General features: G+C 48.0%; 1 protein-coding gene across 1 annotated transcript; it reads right to left on the bottom strand.

Moving 5' to 3' along the window:
- Positions 1 to 1,123: 1,123 nt before the first annotated feature.
- LOC146058701 (interferon alpha/beta receptor 2-like) lies at positions 1,124 to 22,928 on the bottom strand. Its single transcript, XM_083170957.1, has 7 exons — positions 22,863 to 22,928; positions 21,918 to 22,044; positions 17,589 to 17,761; positions 9,892 to 10,067; positions 6,980 to 7,151; positions 4,979 to 5,106; positions 1,124 to 2,835 (listed from the first exon to the last, which is right to left on the bottom strand). Exons 1-7 carry the CDS (start codon positions 22,909 to 22,911, stop codon positions 2,095 to 2,097), a joined length of 1,566 nt encoding a protein of 521 aa, XP_083027083.1. The 5' UTR covers positions 22,912 to 22,928; the 3' UTR covers positions 1,124 to 2,094.
- Positions 22,929 to 24,739: the final 1,811 nt, after the last annotated feature.

Genomic DNA, 24,739 nt, shown 5'->3' with positions numbered 1-24,739 from the left:
ACCCAAACCATAAATAGATCTCTATCAGGTTAGTAAAATTAAGTAAACGAAATACGAAACCATATAAGGAACAAATGAACAATGCTCTAAAGCTAATTTGCACCCCTATACTTGGATTCGGCAAAGCATGCTGGCAAGACTCACTCTGGGCACCCGACTCTCAACACAAGGCCAGAAAATGCACTGGGCACCCGACACTCTACTACGGGGCACCAACAACAGCTCCGGGAGCTTTCTCGTACCACCAAGTGGAGTTGACGAGTAACAATCCTTGTTTTACATTCTGCTGATCCACTTGGCGTAGCCATAGTCCACTTGCGTACCACTCCCAGCTTCTTGACCTTTCCGGTTGTTGACACCGCACATCTGAGGACAAGGCACAGGCCAAATCCCCTTGCGAGAGACAATCTTGAAGATTGGGTGATCCATAAAATTGCCAGTTCAAAACAAGAAAGGTGTAAAGGAGCGTGTTTAAATCCGTTAATATAACAACAGTCAGGGAAGGGGGTCCTGAGCTTTAGGTGGCCATACACTGCACCCCATCAGCCAATCACTGGCTCAAATACAAACAAAACTTATTCATTAACTGTTTATATAGCTCATACATATTCTGCAGCTGTTTACAGAGCTTAAAATTTGGCCTTTCACATCAGTCCTGCCGTAGCGGACCTGAACTTATATTTTCAATCCTCTCTTATTCATACACACTAGGTTTAACTCATCCTTGCAGGTTAAGTGCTTGCGCTAGGACGTAGAGTAAAGGCCCATGCACTCTATAAGATTATCTTTCCAATCTGGCTGGTTGGCATGAAAACCTGGAAATTTGGGGGAGCAAATGACAATTGACTATTTGCTCCTAAACATCGAAAACAGCCAAAAATGGTCATTCAGACAAATTGGTTAAATCAATTTATGCAGATGACTGCTTTTGTTCCGTTTCCAGCTTTTGGTAGCAAATGGTTGCTTGTAATTTGGTCACAAAAATTTCCAGATTTACTTTTCAACTAGCCACATTGGAAAGATAATCTTATAGTTTGTATGGGCCTTGAGAGTTCTACTCACAGAGAAACTCATCAAAAATAAGATTTTTTATTTATTTTGTTTTTATACATTTAAGCCACAGAGAACTTTAAGGTTCATAACAGTCAACAGGTCAATACCATTTTATTTATTTATTAACAGTTTCTTATATAGCGCAGCATATTCCGTTGTGTTTTACAAAAGAGACAGTGATACAACAAACTGTATTTACAGACAGTCAAAATGTCGATATTCATTTGGCCAAAGCATTGCGGGCGAAGCGGTAAACTGAATGGGAGTCCTCATCCAATACAATCATGTATTAGGTTCCATGATTAAAGAACCAGAGTCATTTTTAGCTATTGTGGCAGATACAGCATATTTTCACATGAGGCTATTGTGGAAATTCCAGACCAGGTTTTACATCAGCAGCAACAACAGGAAAATTAGATCCAGTCCAGGTTTTCTAATTGATGTGATCTGGGTTAGGCTGATTAAGCAGCACCTGTGTTTTCCTGATATAAGTGTTTCCAGGGCAGGAGGTCATTTCTCTTGATGGTGGAATAGCTGCCCAGGTGATAGTCCGTGGTGTGTGCTACGGGAGGGACCACTGGAGCTTTATGAAGTGTTTGCATTATGCTGTGACACCTGGATTCTGTAATCATTATTGCTGTGGGGATTACAGTATGTGGTGTTCTGTTCACCTGCTACAAAAATAAGGACCACGACTATCTGATCCAGTATATGTGCTTCCTTGTCACACATGGTGCTCAACGTGGGGCTCAAACCAATGACCCTGAGATTAAGAGTCTCATGCTCTTCCGACTGAGCCGTAAATTACTGCCCCGGGAGCGCAGGTGCTCAACTGTAGAGCAGAAGTGCTTAGCAATTAAGTGGGCAGTCCAATCCTTAAAATATGTGTTGGGACGGGGTATTTTGTTGGTTGCTGACGGGGATGTGCGTGGGTGTGAGACGCTTGCACGTCCCCGTCTGATGGAGGGCATCTGTGCCAGCTAGGGGAATCTGGCGATTCCCAGCGCTGGCTGAGAGGTGCTCCATCTGTACCTACTGTATTTATCTCTTAATGTATATAGAGGGAAGATGCAATTTTAAACCATCCATATTTGACGTGTCTATTTCATTGTTATGTTCATGATTGACCGCTGTGGGTTCAACTCCTTCAAAGGCACCGGTGTGAAATATGAATTGCTGGCTGTCTAATGGGTCACCATCTACATGTGGTCTTACTGAATCCTCCCATAGAGACTTCTTTTTGCAGAGATCCTTTGTATCTGCTAAAGATACTGTATTTAAATCAATCTTAAATCCGCTATTTCCATTGAATGGAAGGTTTAAAACCTGACTGATATGACTTGATGTATTGGAAGCCATTGTCCCTCTGTTGCTAATTCCCATCATTGTATTGTGTGATGGGACCTTTATATCAGACGCTGCAATAACTTCTGGATGTTTCATTAGAATATTGTCTTCAGCTGATGAGACCAAGTGTGTATTATCTGGATCTTCTAAGAAAGTGCCTTCTGAGAGTCCTAAAGTAGACTTATCCAGGACTGCTGTATGTTCTTGAGAGGCTTGTCCTTCACCATGTCCATCAGGATCGTGACTTCTGGGCTGTTGGCGGTCATAGGCTCTGTTGTCTACATTATTGACAATATATAAAGTATTGTCCAGGAGTCTTGCCATGTAGCTTTCTTTATCTTCATTGCTGCTTTTTGTTTCCATAGTCATCAGCGACGCCAGTGGGGTTATTTCATTATTCCTTGTAAGGATTGTACTCCTCCTTGGAAGGGATTGCTGATGATGGAGAAAATACATATTGTTAGTAAAATGGCACTATATGTTTACTAACCCATATGACGTCATGGAGCCTACAATGGAACGCTGGCTAATTCTCGGTCATCGTCGTTGTTATAACCAAATTCTTTATCAACCTGCTCAACTGCATCTATTGTGTTTTTAAGTGGTTATATTGCTTTTTATCACCCCTTTGTATCTAATGCCCCCCATACCCGGTCCGTTTTTTCGGTCCGTTCTGTACTTTTAAAGTACACATCGGATCGCATCCCTAGTGCATGCAGTGTGCATGCACTGCGATACGTTCCGATGTGTACCTAGTACAAAAAGTATGTGCAGCACATACTTTTTGTACCGTACTATGTGATGCGCGCATCGCATAGTAAAGAACGGAGCCCTACACAACGGACCGTGTATGGGCTCCTTAAATTATACTTTCTAACTTTTATGGAAAGATATAGCAAGACTTCTAAAGAGTTGCCCATAGCAACCAATGAGCTTTGTTTCTGCTTGGCAGTGGCTTCCCCTGCCCAGCTCCCTGGTTTCCTCCACCGCCCCCCCCTCCCTGCTCCCTCTGGTCAAGGCCATCCCCCGCCCACTGCTGTGCCCTGCTCACTGGCCCCCTCGCCGGCATCCGCCGCTGCCCCCCTGCTCCTTCCGCCTGCAGCTCCCCGGGAGTTGCATATGATAAATCGCAGGAAACCTGTGGATCTATAGTGGGAATGAATGCAGCAGGTTTGAAATTGTGACCGTTAGTAATGACTACAGCTGTGCCCCAGCTAGGTGATCTGGGGAATGTGACAGTTAGTAATGACTGCAGTTGTGCCCCAGCTAGGTGATCTGGGGAATGTGACCGTTAGTAATGACTACAGCTGTGCCCCAGCTAGGTGATCTGGGGAATGTGACAGTTAGTAATGACTGCAGTTGTGCCCCAGCTAGGTGATCTGGGGAATGTGACCGTTAGTAATGACTACAGCTGTGCACCAGCTAGGTGATCTGGGGAATGTGACCGTTAGTAATGACTACAGCTGTGCACCAGCTAGGTGATCTGGGGAATGTGACCGTTAGTAATGACTACAGCTGTGCCCCAGCTAGGTGATCTGGGGAATGTGACCGTTAGTAATGACTACAGCTGGGCCCCAGCTAGGTGATCTGGGGAATGTGACAGTTAGTAATGACTACACCTGTGCTCCAGCTAGGTGACCTGGGGAATGTGACCGTTAGTAATGACTACAGCTGTAGACCAGCTAGGTGATCTGGGGAATGTGACCGTTAGTAATGATTACAGCTGTGCACCAGCTAGGTGATCTGGGGAATGTGACCGTTAGTAATGATTACAGCTGTGCACCAGCTAGGTGATCTGGGGAATGTGACAGTTAGTGATGACTACAGATGTGCACCAGCTAGGTGATCTGGGGAATGTGACAGTTAGTGATGACTACAGATGTGCACCAGCTAGGGAGTCTGGGAAATGTGACAGTTAGTAATGATTACAGCTGTGCACCAGCTAGGTGATTTGGAAAATGTGGACCATTTGTTGATCTATATACTAAGCCTTGGGGAGAGAGTGAAAGTGGGTGGACATAAAGTAACAGCCAATTAGCTCCTAACTGCCCTGAGACAGATTAATGCACATGGATCGTAAACGGAATCCCCTTGCAATTTGACTGACAGGAAGTTGGCGTTTGGGGGGTGGAAACCTGACATTTTCTGGGTGTGTCAGGGAAAAACGCAAGCATGCCCAGACGTGTTAGAGGAGTATCTGTGATGTCAGCGATCACCAAAGATTAGGGGAATCCTCAGAGTTGCACACATGGCAAAAACTGTTTATTGGTTTGGGCATTCCGTGGGGATTAACAAATTGATGGCAGTCTCAATTTAGCAAGGGGCGTCTTCTCTTTCTGTCCCCTGTGAATTCTCACATTAGCGATCAGATCTGAACCAGTCCGTCTGTTTGAAAATGACAGCTGGGAGGCCGGTGGCTGGCACTTTATCTCTGCCAACTTTAACTCTCTCCATGGCTTTGTAAATACACCCCACAATTTAGACACTGTTGTCCTGTTTTCAAGATTATAAAAAAAAATGACATTATAGACATTATTACTCTCTGCTAGCTTCCAACAAAATAAGGGAAAACACTGACCAAAACCTTTGGAGCAAAACTCTTTTTGCGGCAGAGAAATCCAGCTCTGTCAAGTGCAAATAGAATCAGCAGCGATCCAATGAAAATAACGATGGCAGCGATAACCGCGACATATTTTTTTCCGTCACCTGTAATGAGAAGCAAGGTACAATGTGTCCATCTCTTATGCAGTGTAAATACCTTGGCTGCCTCACAATGCTGATGTCACGAGTATAACCATGACCCCATCTCAGTGGTGAAATGCTAAAAGGTAACTCCGCCCACCCACAATTAATTGATTTCCATTTCAAAAAGCATTTTATGCTTTGTTGCTGCCCCAGTCCTTGTATCATAGTCCTGTAGTATCAAACTGATCCCGCTAATATAATCAGTGGTGTCAAGAGGGGGAGAGTGGATACTGCCGGAGTGACCTGGTAGGGGCTCAGGTCCGCTATCCCTTCCCCCCCCCCCCCCCCTCTTCCGGAGTATACCTGTGGGCGTTGCCATCTTCCCTGTGATATCTTCTGGAAGATGGCGCCGCACGTTGAAAGACGCGTCATCATCCCAATTATCATTGGGAAGATGGTGCTGGCCAGGGAGAAGGGACCCACTTCCTGATCAGGTCATTTAAGTTTTATACATCCTAGTTATCAGCGATTTGGGAAGTCACCATGTAAAGAGGCCCAAAGTTTGGCTAGCTTATGCGACTCTCTATTTCCAATAGGCCATGGTCCCATGTATTAGTGAACTCAATGTAGCAGAAATTACGGACGCAAATAAGACACAAAAAAATCTAATCACATCATTATTAACTTATATGTTAGGGCTTAAATTTAGTCAAAGATCGTAAAACCACCTTGGGACCCCAATTCATTCTTAGGCAGTTAGACAACCGTTTGATGTCAGGCAGATTGGTGAATTTTAAAAAGTGGATATTATTATTTTGCACAATATACTATCCCGAGACTTGTTTTAGGTCAGGCGAAAAAAAATGATATGGTCTCCTTGTGCTTGTGTGGGTTTCTCCCCACTATCCAAAAATATACTGGTAGGTTACATTCCTATAATGATTAACCCTAGCATGTAATAAAGGGCAAACTAGATGGGCCAAGTGGTTCTTATCTGACCTTATAGGGGCTCCCAGAGAGATGCGTCCGTTAACGGCCCACATTCCCTTAAAGCATGGGCTACCTTTAACCAGGGGATAAATCTTGCCATCGCGTTACTTGTCCTTCAGGGAACTTCGAAGGCTGATCCCAGACATAAATTTACACACTTGGGGTATATTTACTAAGGTACGGGTTTTATCTAGAACATTCTAGAAGACATTATCTAGAATCTGATTGGTTGCTGAGGGAAACCAACATAATGGAATACAGAGGCTTGCTGACGTGTTGCAAGGGGTAATTGTCATTGGGTCCACCATATTAATGTCCATATACATTGGGTCGAAACAGACAAAAGGTCAACATGCCTAAGGTGAACAGGGTCAAAGGTCGACATGCGCATTAGGTTGGCAATGGGAAGGTCTACATGGGTTTTTCACGTTTTTTTGTCCTGAATGTCGGTGCACGCATGCTATTCTGTTCTCCCTCCATGCCCAAGTGGATGATAGGCCATGGAAAACTGCCTGTTGGCACATGTCAGCTCAAATGTCAACCTTCCCAGTGTTGACCTAATACTTGACTCGACCTTTGTACCCTGTCGACCACCCTCCCCAGCAGATTAAGTAGCTCAATCACTAAAGGCAATATTAAGGGCTTCTTGTACTCCTATTGTCTGTGTTTTTATTAGGGTGCTAAATCAAAGGGTTTCTTTTTTTGGTGGGTTAAAAGATGTGTTCACTTGCAGTGTCACATCTTGGTTATATCTTCTTTGTCACTGTGCTGCTTTACACCTTCCCCATCCTTTTATTTGTTCTGCATCTCCTCCCCTCTATTGATGTTTCCAGTATTCAATACAAATTTATTATAATTAAAATTCAATCAATTGCTTTACAAAAATGAAATCAATCCTGCTTACCCCTCACGTCGGAAGCTCTTGTAACTACACATTTTTTGGGAGATTCCACCCCTTTAGGTGCATCAATGTCTACAGTTACCCGCACGGAGACACAATAATTGGCGTTGGGCAGAAGTGACGTTATCGATGTGGTGTAATTTTCTGTAGAAACAACTTTCCTATATATGGGAACCTGTGTGATATAAAATATCAAAATTATTAGAAAACATGTTGTAAGCACGTTAAGACCCTAAACTCGTATAACTTCCAGCCTGGGGAAAATAGAATGGTGGAATTTCCATCACTGTAACTTTTATGTCACCGGATCACTGTATGGTTTGTACTTAGCTCAGAGATCTTTCTATAGCAGGGCTGGCCAAACCGATATCAAATTCTACCAACAGGTCACGTTTTGCAGACCACCTAGCTGGCGCACATCTGTAGTCATTACTAACTGTCACATTCCCCAGATCACCTATCTGGTGCACAGCTGTAGTCATTACTAACTGTCACATTCCCCAGGTCACCTAGCTGGTGCACAGCTGTAGTCATTACTAACTGTCACATTCCCCAGGTCACCTAGCTGGTGCACAGCTGTAGTCATTACTAACTGTCACATTCCCCAGGTCACCTAGCTGGTGCACAGCTGTAGTCATTACTAACTGTCACATTCCCCAGATCACCTAGCTGGTGCACAGCTGTAGTCATTACTAACTGTCACATTCCCCAGGTCACCTAGCTGGTGCACAGCTGTAGTTATTACTAACTGTCACATTCCCCAGATCACCTAGCTGGTGCACAGCTGTAGTCATTACTAACTGTCACATTCCCCAGATCACCTAGCTGGTGCACAGCTGTAGTCATTACTAACTGTCACATTCCCCAGGTCACCTAGCTGGTGCACAGCTGTAGTTATTACTAACTGTCACATTCCCCAGGTTACCTAGCTGGTGCACAGCTGTACTTATTACTAACTGTCACATTCCCCAGGTCACCTAGCTGGTGCAGAGCTGTAGTCATTACTAACTGTCACATTCCCCAGGTCACCTAGCTGGTGCACAGCTGTACTTATTACTAACTGTCACATTCCCCAGGTCACCTAGCTGGTGCAGAGCTGTAGTCATTACTAACTGTCACATTCCCCAGGTCACCTAGCTGGTGCACAGCTGTAGTCATTACTAACTGTCACATTCCCCAGGTCACCTAGCTGGTGCACAGCTGTAGTCATTACTAACTGTCTCATTCCCCAGATCACCTAGATGGTGCACAGCTGTAGTCATTACTGACTGTCACATTCCCCAGATCACCTAGCTGGTGCACAGCTGTAGTCATTACTAACTGTCCCATTCCCCAGGTTACCTAGCTGGTGCACAGCTGTACTTATTACTAACTGTCACATTCCCCAGGTCACCTAGCTGGTGCAGAGCTGTAGTCATTACTAACTGTCACATTCCCCAGGTCACCTAGCGGGTGCACAGCTGTAGTCATTACTAACTGTCACATTCCCCAGGTCACCTAGCTGGTGCACAGCTGTAGTCATTACTAACTGTCACATTCCCCATATCACCTAGCTGGTGCACAGCTGTAGTCATTACTAACTGTCACATTCCCCAGGTCACCTAGCTGGTGCACAGCTGTAGTCATTACAAACTGTCACATTTCCCAGACCACCTAGCTGGTGCACAGCTGTAGTCATTACTAACTGTCACATTCCCCAGGTCACCTAGCTGGTGCACAGCTGTAGTCATTACTAACTGTCACATTCCCCATATCACCTAGCTGGTGCACAGCTGTAGTCATTACAAACTGTCACATTTCCCAGACCACCTAGCTGGTGCACAGCTGTAGTCATTACTAACTGTCTCATTCCCCAGACCACCTAGCTGGTGCACAGGTGTAGTCATTACTAACTGTCACATTCCCCAGATCACCTAGCTGGTGCACAGGTGCAATCATTACTAACTGTCGCATTTTTAAACGTGTGCTGCATTGATTCCTAACTGACACAATCTACAGATCCACGGGTGGCCTGGAAAACATGACCTGTTGGTAGATCCTGTTCAATCACCAACCTATGCGCAAAGATGTGTACAACTCAGTGTATGGGCCGGTATACGCATTTTGGAGGTGGATTTAAGTTAGGTGGATCGCTTTTTGCAGATGCAACTAGCACGTTGGTGTGAAATGGGTGCAGGGCCGCCAATAGGGGGGTGCTGTGGGTACAGCTGTCCTAGGCCCCGGCCTCTGGAAGGGCCCAGGCAGCTCATTTTGCCCACCACAACCCCCCAACTGCCTCCGCTGCGCTCAGAGCGCTGAACAAAGCAGGTCCCAGAGCTCAGGCTTATTCAACTCAGGAAGCCGGCGGACAATTAAAATACTGCACCGGCTTTTGAGCCAATCAGAGCTTCCGTGCCGGCAGCCAATCAGAGCGACTGCCGGTACTCGAGCTCTGATTGGCTCACCAGACGGTGCTGCATTTTAATTGGCCGCCAGCATCCTGAGTTGAATAAGCCTGAGCTCTGGGACCATTCCTTTCATGCACAGAAATCTGGACGAGTTCATTACATTCAATTAGATTTGCACCAACACAGCGTAGTAAAAATAGGCAAAATGGAGAAATGTGACACTTGTGATACCAGCAGGTCCAGTGCCCTCTTAATGCACTAGTACGATTTGGGTACTTTTCATACAATTCCGACTGATCGGTCCGATAAATCGGATGAAAAGTGTGAAATCGCATATGTTCCAGCTCCGATTCTGATCCGATGTGCGTTCCCGTGCGCATCGGAACGGAGCCGGAGATCCCCCAGGCCTGCACTATAGATTTATAGCATGCGACTTTTCCCATCGGGGAAGTCTCCTAGTGTATGGGCACCTTTACCCTGCGGAATAGGGCTGCACAACTATTTGTGTACAAACAGAACGCTGCCTACCTCTGTGGAGGGCCACAAATTAATAATGTAATCCAGCTTTGCGTAGACATCGTAGCTAAGCATGGTAACATTGCGCTGCTCCTCGTTACTCCATAAGTAAGAGACCGGGGGGTGGATGGAAATGTTGATACAACTGTCACACGCCGCTACGTCCACAATAGGGGGGCCGAGTATGGCTGCAAAAAAAAATTATTTGTGTTTTTTAGAAAAATTTGGATCGTCAACCAATACCGCCCCCGCTGTTATAGAAATGGATTTCCCAGCATGACTTGCCAAATATTGGCCATTACAAACTAAGAACCCCATTTAATAATGAATGATATGCCTGTTATTACTTGTTATGGATTTAAAATACTTCAGCCAATCAAATCCTGTAATTTTTGTCCAAACAGTCTGTAAAATGACAGTTATGCTGGGTACACACCAGCACGATGCTGCTCATGAGCGGGTTGTCACAGGAACGTACGACCCGCACACGAGCTAACGGAGCCGCTGACCCGCACAGAAAAGGCACCTGATGTGATCGCGATCCGATCGCGACCCGCACCCGCTACAATGGTCATTTCTCAAAACCTACCTGCTGCAGGTAGGATCTCAGAAAAAACCTAACGACCCGCGGGGCAGCGCATCGGATCGGGATCGCATCAAAACGGCAGCGAAATGACCCAAAATATGGCCAATTTACATACAATCGGTCGAGATTGTATCTAAATTGGCTCATTTTGGGCCAAATTGTCCTGGTGTGTACCCCACATTAGGAGCTGATTGGATGGAGCGCCATTTAAGAATAGTAACAAGCTTATCACTCATTATTAAATGGGGCTCTATCTGGTGTTATCTGGGTTCTCACTTATTCTCTCCTGCCTGTGGAACAGACAAGTGGGACAGACAAGCTAGTATACACAGCAGTGCCCCTACTCAGGCGGTTAGTATACACAGCAGTGCCCCTACTCAGGCGGTTAGTATACACAGTAGTGCCCCTATTCAGGCAGTTAGTATACACAGTAGTGCCCCTATTCAGGGGGTTAATATACACAGTAGTGCCCCTATTCAGGCGGTTAGTATATACATCAGTGCCCCTATTCAGGCTGTAAGTATGCACAGTAGTGCCCCTAATCAGGCAGTTAGTATACACAGCAGTGCCCCTATTTAGGTGGTTAGTATACACAGTAGTACCCCTATTCAGGCGGTTAGTATACACAGCAGTGCCCCTATTCAGGCAGTTAGTATACACAGTAGTGCCCCTACTCAGGCGGTTAGTATACACAGTAGTGCCCCTATTCAGGGGGTTAGTATACACAGTAGTGCCCCTATTCAGGCGGTTAGTATATACATCAGTGCCCCTATTCAGGCTGTAAGTATGCACAGTAGTGCCCCTAATCAGGCAGTTAGTATACACAGCAGTGCCCCTATTTAGGTGGTTAGTATACACAGTAGTACCCCTATTCAGGCGGTTAGTATACACAGCAGTGCCCCTATTCAGGCAGTTAGTATACACAGTAGTGCCCCTATTCAGGCGGTTAGTATACACAGCAGTGCTCCTATTCAGGCGGTTAGTATACACAGTAGTGCCCCTATTCAGGGGGTTAGTATACACAGTAGTGCCCCTATTCAGGCGGTTAGTATATACATTAGTGCCCCTATTCAGGCGGTAAGTATGCACAGTAGTGCCCCTATTCAGGCAGTTAGTATACACAGCAGTGCCCCTATTTAGGTGGTTAGTATACACAGTAGTACCCCTATTCAGGCGGTTAGTATACACAGCAGAGCCCCCATTCAGGCGGTTAGTATACACTGCAGTGCCCCTATTCAGGCGGTTAGTATATACATCAGTGCCCCTATTCAGGTGGTTAGTAAACACAGCAGTGCCCCTATTCAGGCGGTTAGTATATACATCAGTGCCCCTATTCAGGTTTTTAGTAAACACAGCAGTGCCCCTATTCAGGCGGTTAGTATATACATCAGTGCCCCTATTCAGGTGGTAAGTATGCACAGCAGAGCCACCAGTCAGGCGGTTAGTATACACAGCAGTGCTCTTATTCAGGCGGTTAGTAGACACAGCAGTGCCCCTATTCAGGTGGTTAGTATGCACAGCAGTGCCCTTATTCAGGTGGTTCGTATACACAGCAGTGCCACTATTCAGGCGGTTAGTATACACAGCAGTGCCCCTATTCAGATGGTTAGTATACACAGCAGTGCCCCTATTCAGGCGGTTAGTATACACAGCAGTGCCCCTATTCAGATGATTAGTATACACAGCAGTGCCCCTATTCAAGTGGTTAGTATACATATCAGAGCCCACATTCAGGTAACTAGTATATAAAGCAGAGCCCCCATTCATATGGGTAGTATGCACATCAAAGCCCCCATTTAGGGGGCTAGTATACACAGCAGTCACCAGTCAGGCAGCCAGTATACACAGCAGAGCCCCCATTCTAGTGAGTAGTATACACAGCAATGCCTCATTCTGGAGACTAGTAGACACGGCAGAGCCCCATTCTGGAGACTAGTATACACGGCAGAGCCCCATTCTGGAGACTAGTGTACACGGCAGAGCAACATTCTGGAGACTAGTATACACGGCAGAGCCCCATTCTGGAGACTAGTATACACGGCAGAGCCCCATTCTGGAGACTAGTATACACGGCAGAGCCCCATTCTGTAGACTAGTATACACGGCAGATCCCCATTCTGGAGACTAGTATACACGGCAGAGCCCCATTCTGGAGACTAGTATAAACGGCAGATCCCCATTCTGGAGACTAGTATACACGGCAGAGCCCCATGCTGGAGACTAGTATACACGGCAGAGCCCCATTCTGGAGACTAGTATACACGGCAGATCCCCATTCTGGAGACTAGTATACACGGCAGATCCCCATTCTAGAGACTAGTATAAACGGCAGATCCCCATTCTGGAGACTAGTATAAACGGCAGAGCCCCATTCTGGAGACTAGTATACACGGCAGAGCCCCATGCTGGAGACTAGTATACACAGCAGATCCCCGTTCTGGAGACTAGTATATACGGCAGAGCTCCATTCTGGAGACTAGTATACACGGCAGAGCCCCACGCTGGAGACGACTAGTATACACGGCAGAGACCCACTCTGGAGACTAGTATACACGGCAGAGACCCATTCTGGAGACTAGTATACACGGCAGAGACCCATTCTGGAGACTAGTATACACGGCAAAGCCCCATGCTGGAGACTAGTATACACGGCAGAGACCCATTCTGGAGACTAGTATACACGGCAAAGCCCCATGCTGGAGACTAGTATACATGGCAGAGCCCCATTCTGGAGACTGGTATACACGGCAGAGCCCCATTCTGGAGACTGGTATACACGGCAGAGCCCCATTCTGGAGACTAGTGTACACGGCAGAGCCCCACGCTGGAGACTGGTATACACGGCAGAGCCCCACTCTGGAGACTGGTATACACGGCAGAGCCCCATTCTGGAGACTGGTATACACGGCAGAGCCCCATTCTGGAGACTGGTATACACGGCAGAGCCCCATTCTGGAGACTAGTATACACGGCAGAGCCCCATTCTGGAGACTAGTATACACGGCAGAGCCTCATTCTGGAGACTGGTATACACGGCAGAGCCCCATTCTGGAGACTGGTATACACGGCAGAGCCCCATTCTGGAGACTTGTATACACGGCAGAGCCCCATTCTGGAGACTAGTATACACGGCAGAGCCCCATGCTGGAGACTAGTATACACAGCAGATCCCCGTTCTGGAGACTAGTATATACGGCAGAGCTCCATTCTGGAGACTAGTATACATGGCAGAGCCCCACGCTGGAGACTAGTATACACGGCAGAGCCCCACGCTGGAGACTAGTATACACGGCAGAGCCCCACTCTGGAGACTAGTATACACGGCAGAGCCCCATTCTGGAGACAAGTATACACGGCAGAGCCCCATTCTGGAGACTAGTATACACGGCAGAGCCCCACGCTGGAGACTAGTATACACGGCAGAGCCCCACTCTGGAGACTAGTATACACGACAGAGCCCCATGCTGGAGACTAGTATACACGGCAGAGCCCCATGCTGGAGACTAGTATACACGGCAGAGCCCCATTCTGGAGACTAGTATACACAGCAGAGCCCCATTCTGGAGACTGGTATACACGGCAGAGCCCCATTCTGGAGACTGGTATACACGGCAGAGCCCCATTCTGGAGACTGGTATACACAGCAGAGCCCCATTCTGGAGACTGGTATACACAGCAGATCCCCATTCTGGAGACTGGTATACACGGCAGAGCCCCATTCTGGAGACTAGTATACACGGCAGAGCCCCATTCTGGAGACTAGTATACACGGCAGAGCCCCATTCTGGAGACTAGTATACACGGAAGAGCCCCACTCTGGAGACTAGTATACACGGCAGAGACCCATTCTGGAGACTAGTATACACGGCAAAGCCCCATGCTGGAGACTAGTATACATGGCAGAGCCCCATTCTGGAGACTGGTATACACGACAGAGCCCCATTCTGGAGACTAGTATACACGGCAGAGCCCCATTCTGGAGACTAGTGTACATGGCAGAGCCCCACGCTGGAGACTGGTATACACGGCAGAGCCCCATGCTGGAGACTGGTATACACGGCAGAGCCCCATTCTGGAGACTGGTATACACGGCAGAGCCCCATTCTGGAGACTAGTATACACGGCAGATCCCCATTCTGGAGACTAGTATACACGGCAGAGCCCCATTCTGGAGACTAGTATAAACGGCAGATCCCCATTCTGGAGACTAGTATACACGGCAGAGCCCCATGCTGGAGACTAGTATACACGGCAGAGCCCCATTCTGGAGACTAGTATACACGGCAGATCCCCATTCTGGAGACTAGTATACACGGCAGATCCCCATTCTGGAGACTAGTATAAACGGCAGATCCCCATTCTGGAGACTAGTATAAACGGCAGAGCCCCATTCTGGAGACTAGTATACACGGCAGAGCCCCATGCTGGAGACTAGTATACACAGCAGATCCCCGTTCTGGAGACTAGTATATACGGCAGAGCTCCACTCTGGAGACTAGTATACACGGCAGAGCCCCACGCTGGAGACTAGTATACACGGCAGAGCCCCACTCTGGAGACTAGTATACACGGCAGAGCCCCATTCTGGAGACAAGTATACACGGCAGAGCCCCATTCTGGAGACTAGTATACACGGCAGAGCCCCATGCTGGAGACTAGTATACACGGCAGAGCCCCACTCTGGAGACTAGTATACACGACAGAGCCCCATGCTGGAGACTAGTATACACGGCAGAGCCCCATGCTGGAGACTAGTATACACGGCAGAGCCCCATTCTGGAGACTAGTATACATGGCAGAGCCCCATTCTGGAGACTGGTATACACGGTAGAGCCCCATTCTGGAGACTGGTATACACGGCAGAGCCCCATTCTGGAGACTGGTATACACGGCAGAGCCCCATTCTGGAGACTGGTATACACAGCAGAGCCCCATTCTGGAGACTGGTATACACGGCAGAGCCCCATGCTGGAGACTAGTATACACGGCAGAGCCCCACTCTGGAGACTAGTATACACGGCAGAGACCCATTCTGGAGACTAGTATACACGGCAGAGACCCATTCTGGAGACTAGTATACACGGCAAGGCCCCATGCTGGAGACTAGTATACACGGCAGAGCCCCATTCTGGAGACTGGTATACACGGCAGAGCCCCATTCTGGAGACTGGTATACACGGCAGAGCCCCATTCTGGAGACAAGTGTACACGGCAGAGCCCCACGCTGGAGACTGGTATACACGGCAGAGCCCCATTCTGGAGACTGGTATACACGGCAGAGCCCCATTCTGGAGACTGGTATACACGGCAGAGCCCCATTCTGGAGACTGGTATACACGGCAGAGCCCCATTCTGGAGACTGGTATACACGGCAGAGCCCCATTCTGGAGACTGGTATACACGGCAGAGCCTCATTCTGGAGACTGGTATACACGGCAGAGCCCCATTCTGGAGACTGGTATACACGGCAGAGCCCCATTCTGGAGACTTGTATACACGGCAGAGCCCCATTCTGGAGACTAGTATACACGGCAGAGCCCCATGCTGGAGACTAGTATACACAGCAGATCCCCGTTCTGGAGACTAGTATATACGGCAGAGCTCCACTCTGGAGACTAGTATACACGGCAGAGCCCCACGCTGGAGACTAGTATACACGGCAGAGCCCCACGCTGGAGACTAGTATACACGGCAGAGCCCCACTCTGGAGACTAGTATACACGGCAGAGCCCCATTCTGGAGACAAGTATACACGGCAGAGCCCCATTCTGGAGACTAGTATACACGGCAGAGCCCCATTCTGGAGACTGGTATACACGGCAGAGCCCCATTCTGGAGACTGGTATACACAGCAGAGCCCCATTCTGGAGACTGGTATACACAGCAGAGCCCCATGCTGGAGACTGGTATACACAGCAGAGCCCCATTCTGGAGACTGGTATACACGGCAGAGCCCCATTCTGGAGACTAGTATACACGGCAAAGCCCCATTCTGGAGACTAGTATACACGGCAGAGCCCCATGCTGGAGACTAGTATACACGGCAGAGCCCCATGCTGGAGACTAGTATACACGGCAGAGCCCCATGCTGGAGACTAGTATACACGGCAGAGCCCCATTCTGGAGACTAGTATACACGGCAGAGCCCCATTCTGGAGACTGGTATACACAGCAGTGCCCCATTCTGGAGACTGGTATACACGGCAGAGCCCCATTCTGGAGACTAGTATACACGGCAGAGCCCCATTCTGGAGACTGGTATACACGGCAGAGCCCCATTCTGGAGACTGGTATACACAGCAGAGCCCCATGCTGGAGACTAGTATGCACAGCAGAGCCCAATGCTGGAGACTAGTATACACGGCAGATCCCCATGCTGGAGACTAGTATACACGGCAGAGCCCCATTCTGGAGACTGGTATACACGGCAGAGCCCCATTCTGGAGACTAGTATACACGGCAGAGCCCCATGCTGGAGACTGGTATACACAGCAGAGCCCCATGCTGGAGACTAGTATACACAGCAGAGCCCCATGCTGGAGACTAGTATACACAGCAGAGCCCCATTCTGGAGACTAGTATACACAGCAGAGCCCCATGCTGGAGACTAGTATACACGGCAGAGCCCCATGCTGGAGACTAGTATACACGGCAGAGCCCCATTCTGGAGACTAGTATACACGGCAGAGCCCCATTCTGGAGACTGGTATACACGGCAGAGCCCCATTCTGGAGACTGGTATACACGGCAGAGCCCCATTCTGGAGACTAGTATACACGGCAGAGCCCCATTCTGGAGACTAGTATACACGGCAGAGCCCCATTCTGGAGACTAGTATACACGGCAGAGCCCCATGCTGGAGACTAGTATACACGGCAGAGCCCCATTCTGGAGACTAGTATACACGGCAGATCCCCATTCTGGAGACTGGTATACACGGCAGATCCCCATTCTGGAGACTAGTATACACGGCAGAGCCCCATGCTGGAGACTGGTATACACAGCAGAGCCCCATTCTGGAGACTAGTATACATGGCAGAGCCCCATGCTGGAGACTAGTATGCACAGTATTTATCAGCATCTGCCTTTGTGGCTGTTACAGTACATGCACAGTTGCACTTACTATCGGTGTATGGGGTCAGCACATGTGGTAAATGAGACTTGATTGATGCATCATTGTGGGTAAAGCTGTAGACTTTAATACTGTAACTTCCAGAAATGTCTGTGAAAGATTTAGTCAGGTCACAGAGCAGAGATGTAATATTGCAGCATTCCGCCACTGGTGTAAATAGGCCGCTGACACAAACAGAAATAAAGATATGAAACAATCAGGGAAAACAGCATAAAAAAGATTACACATAATACAGTATAATGTAAGATGACGCATTGTAGGAAAATACAGGATCCAGGACAGACGCACAGAAGCATCAATATCATCTTATACTGGGGACAATGGAACTGGTCAGTGGTATATAAATGTGCACTATGGACTAAGATACCCTTGAAGAACATCTCGCTCATTCTATCAGATTATCCCAGGATAGCTTCAAACGGACGCTTAACGCCCACCTGTCAATAACACCATATCAGTCCGCTGTTTAACCATGTCTCCATGTTATATTACCTAACCTCTTGCATCCTCTATCTCTGCACTCTTGCTTCCTTCCCTCAGCTCTCCATACTCCCTCACTCCATAGGCGGAACACATTTTAGTTGTGATGCATCCCAACACTCTTCCCAAGCATAGCAGCATCAGTAAAAGCTGTCCAGGACTTCCAGGTACTGTATGACCCGCAGTCCATGACATTCATCCAGTGAGTGGGGTGCTGGGTGGGATCCGATTGGTTCCCTCTCAGTGGGGAATTGTGTATATGCAAAACATGGGCAAACCTCTGAAAATAATGTTTTTTGGGAGGTTTGGCCTCATGTTTCACCTTGCTGCATCCCGTCATTTGTCTCATCTGTCTCCGCCCTTCCCTTTAGATTGTAATCTCTACCAAGCAGTGCCCTCCTCCCCCCTGTTCTCATTACCTAGTTCAGGCATGTCCAAACTGTGGCCCTCCAGCTGTTGTGAAACTACACATCCCAGCATACCTTGCCATAGTTTTAGTATTCCCTAATAGCAAAACTGTGGCAAAGCATGATGGGACTTGTAGTTTCACAACAGCTTAGTTTGGACATGCCTGACCTAGTTCTCTTGCACACCAGCTACACTATTTCTGAGCATGTGCAAACCTCGACACACTCGCCGAGCCGTTCGTTGCGGGGAGGGAAGGATGTGGGCAGAAACGGGGCTGGACTATGGCAATGACCAGTGTTTTATGGGCGTTCCCCTGGAAACACGGGCAGGCTCATGCCTGCCAGGGTCAAGCAGCTGCCATTACCTGATGTCAGCGACCATGAAATGATTTCTCTCCCCTTCAGCCGCATGTTCGGCCGGATGGCGGTTTCAAGGCTCACTAAGCAACAAACAACCGCTACTTGGCGACCTTGCTGGATCAGGCCGTATGTACCTCCTTCCGTTACCTCCATTCCGCACACCTCTTTCAGAGCATTTAACAGGTTTTAACTTGCACCCCTTGCTTTCATAGCTGTCGGGAGTGTTAATTGTTATTTGGTTACTGTAGTGTTCTGTTACTGTTTACCTCATACTGGATCAGATGTACTAAGCTTCAAAAGTGATAAAATGGAGAGTGATAAACAGCCAGCCAATCAGCTCCTACCTGACATTTTTCAAACACAGCCTGTAACATGGCAGGTAGGAGCTGATTGGCTGGCTGTTTATCACTCTCCATTTTATCACTTTTGAAGCTTAGTGCATCTGGCCCATTGTCTTATTGTTAGGCCTATCATTTTTTAGACTGGATCAATCCACTAGGAAACAGATTGGTACTTGTTTCCTAGCACGGCCACAAATCTTGGCCATCGGGGGTAATTTGAGTGGCCTGCGACGCGACCGACGCGATGCCCCCAATTTTTCCATTGAAATGCATTGAAAACAGTGAAAAATCGGGTCGGTCGCGTCGTGTGCACCTAAAAATGCTGAAATGGTCCAGACGCGATGCCCCCGATTTCCCCATAGGGAACAATGTTAAATGCCTCAATTTACCCGCGATGACCACGATTTCTCATAGGAAACAATGTTAAATGGATCAATTTACCCAAATCAGCATAGGAACAATAGTAAATGGGCCAAAAACACCCCTGAACATTGAAATGTCCCCCCAAAAGTAGTTGACGCCACCCCGCCATCAACGTGAACCCGAAGCGTGGCGAGCGCAGCGAGCCCGCGAGGGGCGGCGGCACGCGTCCTCCGACCTTTTCATGCCCTACTATCCACTAGGGCGTGGAGTGAGAATAGAATAGTGTGGCGAGCGCAGCGAGCCACCGAGCCTGAAGCGTGGCGAGCGGACGCGGATACCTTCACAGGTAAATGCGTCCCTTCGCGGGCTTCCCAGGTGTCCGCGTCGCCATGGACACCTGGGAAGCCCGCGAGGGGACGCGTATAACTGTGAAGGTATCCGCGTCCCCTCGCGGGGCTCGCTGCGCTCGCCACGCTTCGGGCTCGGTGGCTCGCTGCGCTCGCCACACTATTCTATTCTCACTCCACGCCCTAGTGGATAGTAGGGCATGAAAAGGTCGGAGGACGCATACCGCCGCCCCTCGCGGGCTCGCTGCGCTCGCCACGCTTCGGGTTCACGTTGATGGCGGGGTGGCGTCAATAACTTTTGGGGGGACATTTCAATGTTCAGGGGTGTTTTTGGCCCATTTACCATTGTTCCCTATGATAATTTGGCTAAATTGAGCCATTTCACATTGTTTCCTATGGGAAATCGTGGTCATCGCGGGTAAATTGAGGCATTTAACATTGTTCTCTATGGGGAAATCGCGGGCATCGCGTCTGGCCATCGCACCCGATTTTTTTAGCGGCCGCGATGCCCGCGATGGCCCCGATTTTACCCCCGGTGACCGCGATTCTGATCGGTGTGGCCGTGCTAGGAAACAAGTACCAACAGATTATATGCCAACTGATAGACATTTTTGTTTCAAAATGGCTGCCTTCCTTTCTGGCAATCTATAAATAAATCAGAGGGGGTTTGACATCAATATAACCTTTACAGACTGCACGTATTACCAGGTAAAATGCCGTTTTTTTTACCATTTCAAAACAGTAATATGTGCGGTGTGAAAGGTCCGTTTTGAATTTACTGGTTCAAGAAAAACGGTATTTCTAAACGGTTAAAAAGCAGGGTCCTACCCGTTTCAGTGTCCCTGTGTAATGTGATTGGACAAAACGGCATTGAACGGGTAATACCCCTTTCAGGTAATATACCTTTTAAGATATGGGGTGTAAAAGGGGTTAAGACTGTCTGACCCAGTTTTAAAAACGTTTTAAATTACCGGGTCAATGCCATTTATGCGGTGTGAAAGCAGCATAGGTGTGGATCAAAGCATCAACGGTCAATAGATCGACATTGACAAAAGGTCGACATTGACACAATGGGCCTTATTCTGGTCTGTGCGGACGGAGCCGAATATGCGGCCAGGACCGTGCGTCCTAAACCCAGCCTTTCGTATGGATCGCTCACTCCGTCCAAATGCGGTAAGAAGCTGTCCGAACGGACTGCAAGTGTATTTCTCATGAATACACCTTCTCCATCTCAGGGAACCTCCCCCATCATTCGATGGGACCGAGTGGTCAGGCAGCTCCCGCAACCTCAGACCACACGGGCATTTCTCTGTGCAAAAGCAGGGATCTGGGCGGGCAGCTGACATCCGGCAATGTCATATGTCCGCCCCCTACACGTGCGTCACGACCGCATTACCATACGTACGCCCAGCGTTTTCATGGGAACGCCCATGAAACGCGGGGTGTAAACATATGGTAATGATCCCAAACAGCCCTTCACGCCCCTCTCCACCCCCTGTTCGTAGTGTACACATTTCATGCGGAATTTGGACGTGCGTCCCGTTCGCACATGCGCAGAGACGCCTCTGCACATGCGCAGACACAAAACATCGGCGGACCAACCGCACGCGGACATTACCGCACCAACCAGAATAAGGGCCAATGACACAAGCAAAAATTCTACAGGAAAAAGGTTCCATGAAAATGTCGACATGGGTCACGTTTTTTTGGTGTCAAGGTTGACACCTCTCGAAATGGACCCCCCAAATTAGTGTTGTGTGTGCCATCGTATAGCTCGGCACACTTTACCAAATGTAGTGCGAGTGGATTGTAGAGAATGAAACATCCCCAAAAAGTGTTTGTTTTTTTTTGTTTGTTTTTTCATGTCGACATTTTCATGCAGATGCCGATATCAATAATTAACACATTTTTCAATGAACATATATCAAACCATAATTCTGCATCAGCTCTGACCGAATGACGGGGATTCTTTTTTAGAACTGCAAGTTACGTGTAACCTCGTGTAATACCGTTTGCACGTACTTGTCTAGAGAATATTCCACGCAGTAGTAGATAAGAGATTCGTTATTCGGTTCCTCCCAGGTCAGAATATGCTGGAAATTCCTAGAGGAGAGTCTGAGGTTGGTCGGAGGCTGTAGGGTAGCTGAACCTGTGCACAAACAGAGAGGTGGGGGAGTAATGTATTTGGGGTATGGGTAAAAAACGGACCCAGACAAGACCCCAGACCGCCGGACATCAAAATCAGCAGGCTGGAGCATGTAGTGTCCGGTCTTGGGGGTGTCCTGTCCGGGGGACTTCACAAGACACCCCGAGGAGGGGGAGAATAAAGCCTCCCTGTTTGGTCCGGGCATGTAGCAAAAACCGGACGGTCCAGACCACACGGGGGGGCTGTAATCTCCCCTTCCCCATGTCCCTGGTGAAAGCTATCACAGGCATCCCCACGGACAACACACCCACGGACCGGTCATTACAAACTCCAGACTGCAGATTTTGATGTCCGATCCTGCGGTCCGGGGGTCTTGTCCGGGTCCGGTTTTTACATAGTCCCATGTTTTTGTTTTAAAAGTTATGGTATAAGAACAGTGGCGGTTTTTACTTATTGGCTGCAGGTCTGCAACCCCCCCCCCAGGTACAATCCACCACTGTAGTGAAGCCAGATACAGTCTGTGAGACTGCACTGGCTTCACTGTGACTGGCACTGACTTCCTGTTGGAAGTCCGACCTGCCAGTCACAAAGGCAGTCCCATTGGGTGGTGTTCCCTTCCTCCGGGACGCCTTGCTGCGGGCTGCTGTGCAAAAACGGCAATTGGGCATGTGCCGAAGCAGCCCATAGAAGCTGGCCACATGCGCAGTACATATGTTTGCCTGCATCGCCGTACCCCCGCAGCCACTGGGCCAGAGGCAGCCCACCTCCCCCAAGAAGGTAGGAGCCGCCACTGTATAAGAAGGTTACGGTTAGAGACATACCCAAAAGTAGCAGATGACAGAAGTGCAGCAGAACTTGTAGTCCTGTCATTGCTCCAGTTCCACTGTGCAGACCTGTATCAAACATATAAATTAATGTGAAACAGCGACATAAAGTTCATGAAACAACTATACGGTCCTGTATGGAATCTCATGATAATCTGTTTTGGAATTCTGGGGCAGATTTATTAAGCCCCAGGAAGTGATAATGTGGCTGGTACGTTATCACCGGCCAGTCAGCTCCTAACTGTCATTTCTCAAATCCAGCCACTTTATCACTTTACCATACCTCCCAACTGTCACGATTCCGTCGGGACAGTCCCGATTTTCGGGTCCTGTCCCGACGTCCCACCCGCGGCAGGCATTGTCCCGCTGCGGGGGGGTGGCAGTTGGGAGACCCCCCAATGTAGTAGATTAGACGCTGTGCGCATGCGCACAGCGTCTATTCTCGTATGAAAATGAGGTTGCGGCTAATTAGCATAAGCCGCGCCCTCATTTGCATACGCCACGCCCCCTTTTCGGGCGTCCCTATTTCTTCACATGAAAAGTTGGGAGGTATGCTTTACTGATCTTAATAAAACTACCCCTAGAATTCCAAGCCAGATTACCACAAGATTCCATACTACAAGAGAAATGATATTTAGTTGCATACCTGACAACTGCTTGGGACGAATAATAAGGAATCAAAAAGGAGGTGTGGTTACACTTCAGTGGGCGTGGCCTTAAGTGAAAAGGCATGCCCATCTTTCACCCCCTCCTAGGGATGGCCATCGGTGCAGATGCCATCGATGGTTGCCATCGAAGGCAATTCTGCACCCAGCCATCGATAGTGGTAAACTATTTTATGGATAACCATCGATAGTTTTAACTATCGATGGTCATCCATTATATTTGACTGAATGGCCCGTGGGCCAATCAGAACACGGGGGTGGGACTTCCGTGTGTTGGGGGTGGTGCTATGCTACGTGTCCCGGCACCTTGAAAAAAAGAAAACGTAAACATCGCTTTTCCTTTGCTATCGATGTAACATGATTGGCAGCAGTTTGGAGCGTAGTACTTGATTTCCTAAAATCATTGATTATTACTGTTGTCAAATGGCGACATCTAGTGGTAACAGTAGAGATGAGCCAAAGGTTCTGTAATTATCCTTGCTCCTCATATCTTTCATGTTCTGTGGTGCAAATTGGCTTTAGGAGTGGGGGGATGTAACAAGCCTTCTTAAAAGTGGGTTATGGGACAAGGGGACAGATGCACTAAGCTTCAAAAGTGATAAAATGGAGAGTGATGAACAGCCAGCCAATCAGCTCCTACTTGCCATGTCACAGACTGTGTTTGAAAAATAGTGGAAAAGGGGATGTGAAACCGCGCTTTATCTAATAACATGCAACAGGTGGAAAATTAAAAAAACAATTTTAATAAAATATTACATATAAAATAGGAAATTATGTGAACATTCCATAGGTAAAATACTGGTATTGGTATTTTAAATAGAGCAAGGATTGTCACTCAATTTTTCCAATGGAGCAATGTCCTGTGTCCGTTCCTAGATAAGCTTCCTATTTATGTCCCATTAGATTTAGGCAGATGATGTAGAAAGGACTTGTTAGGAGCAATGGCATCCTCCAGCCCAAGGAGCACCAGTTGTTATAGGGCTCAACCTGGTTTGCAGATGATATAGTGTCCCAATTTTCATGGCTGCTGGGATTACTCAGTAAGCTGGTGCGGTCACAATAGGGGAACTGATTGGGGGGTCCAAAGGTGGGTGTCCTGGCTCCAATGCACTCTTATTACTTTTTCAAGGTGATATCTAGTGTACCAGTGTTTTATACCCCAGATAATGAGGTAAATAGTTAGCACCTGTTGCATGTCAATATTCAATT

Source organism: Crinia signifera, chromosome 2 (assembly GCF_055691185.1).
Source record: "Crinia signifera chromosome 2, ASM5569118v1, whole genome shotgun sequence".
Classification (NCBI taxonomy): Eukaryota; Metazoa; Chordata; class Amphibia; order Anura; family Myobatrachidae; genus Crinia; species Crinia signifera.
Note: the sequence above shows the minus strand (reverse complement) of the source record. Positions and strands in the feature narration are given on the sequence as shown.

What these genes read in the sequence shown, in the direction of transcription:
- LOC146058701 (XM_083170957.1), bottom strand. Translation starts at nt 22,911, where the DNA reads ATGACAGGACTACAAGTTCTGCTGCACTTCTGTCATCTGCTACTTTTG. An exon ending in ATTTGTGGCCCTCCACAGAG is followed by an intron (nt 7,152 to 9,891) that starts GTAGGCAGCGTT and finishes TATATCACACAG; the next exon opens with GTTCCCATATATAGGAAAGT. An exon ending in AAGAGCTTCCGACGTGAGGG is followed by an intron (nt 5,107 to 6,979) that starts GTAAGCAGGATT and finishes TTCTCATTACAG; the next exon opens with GTGACGGAAAAAAATATGTC.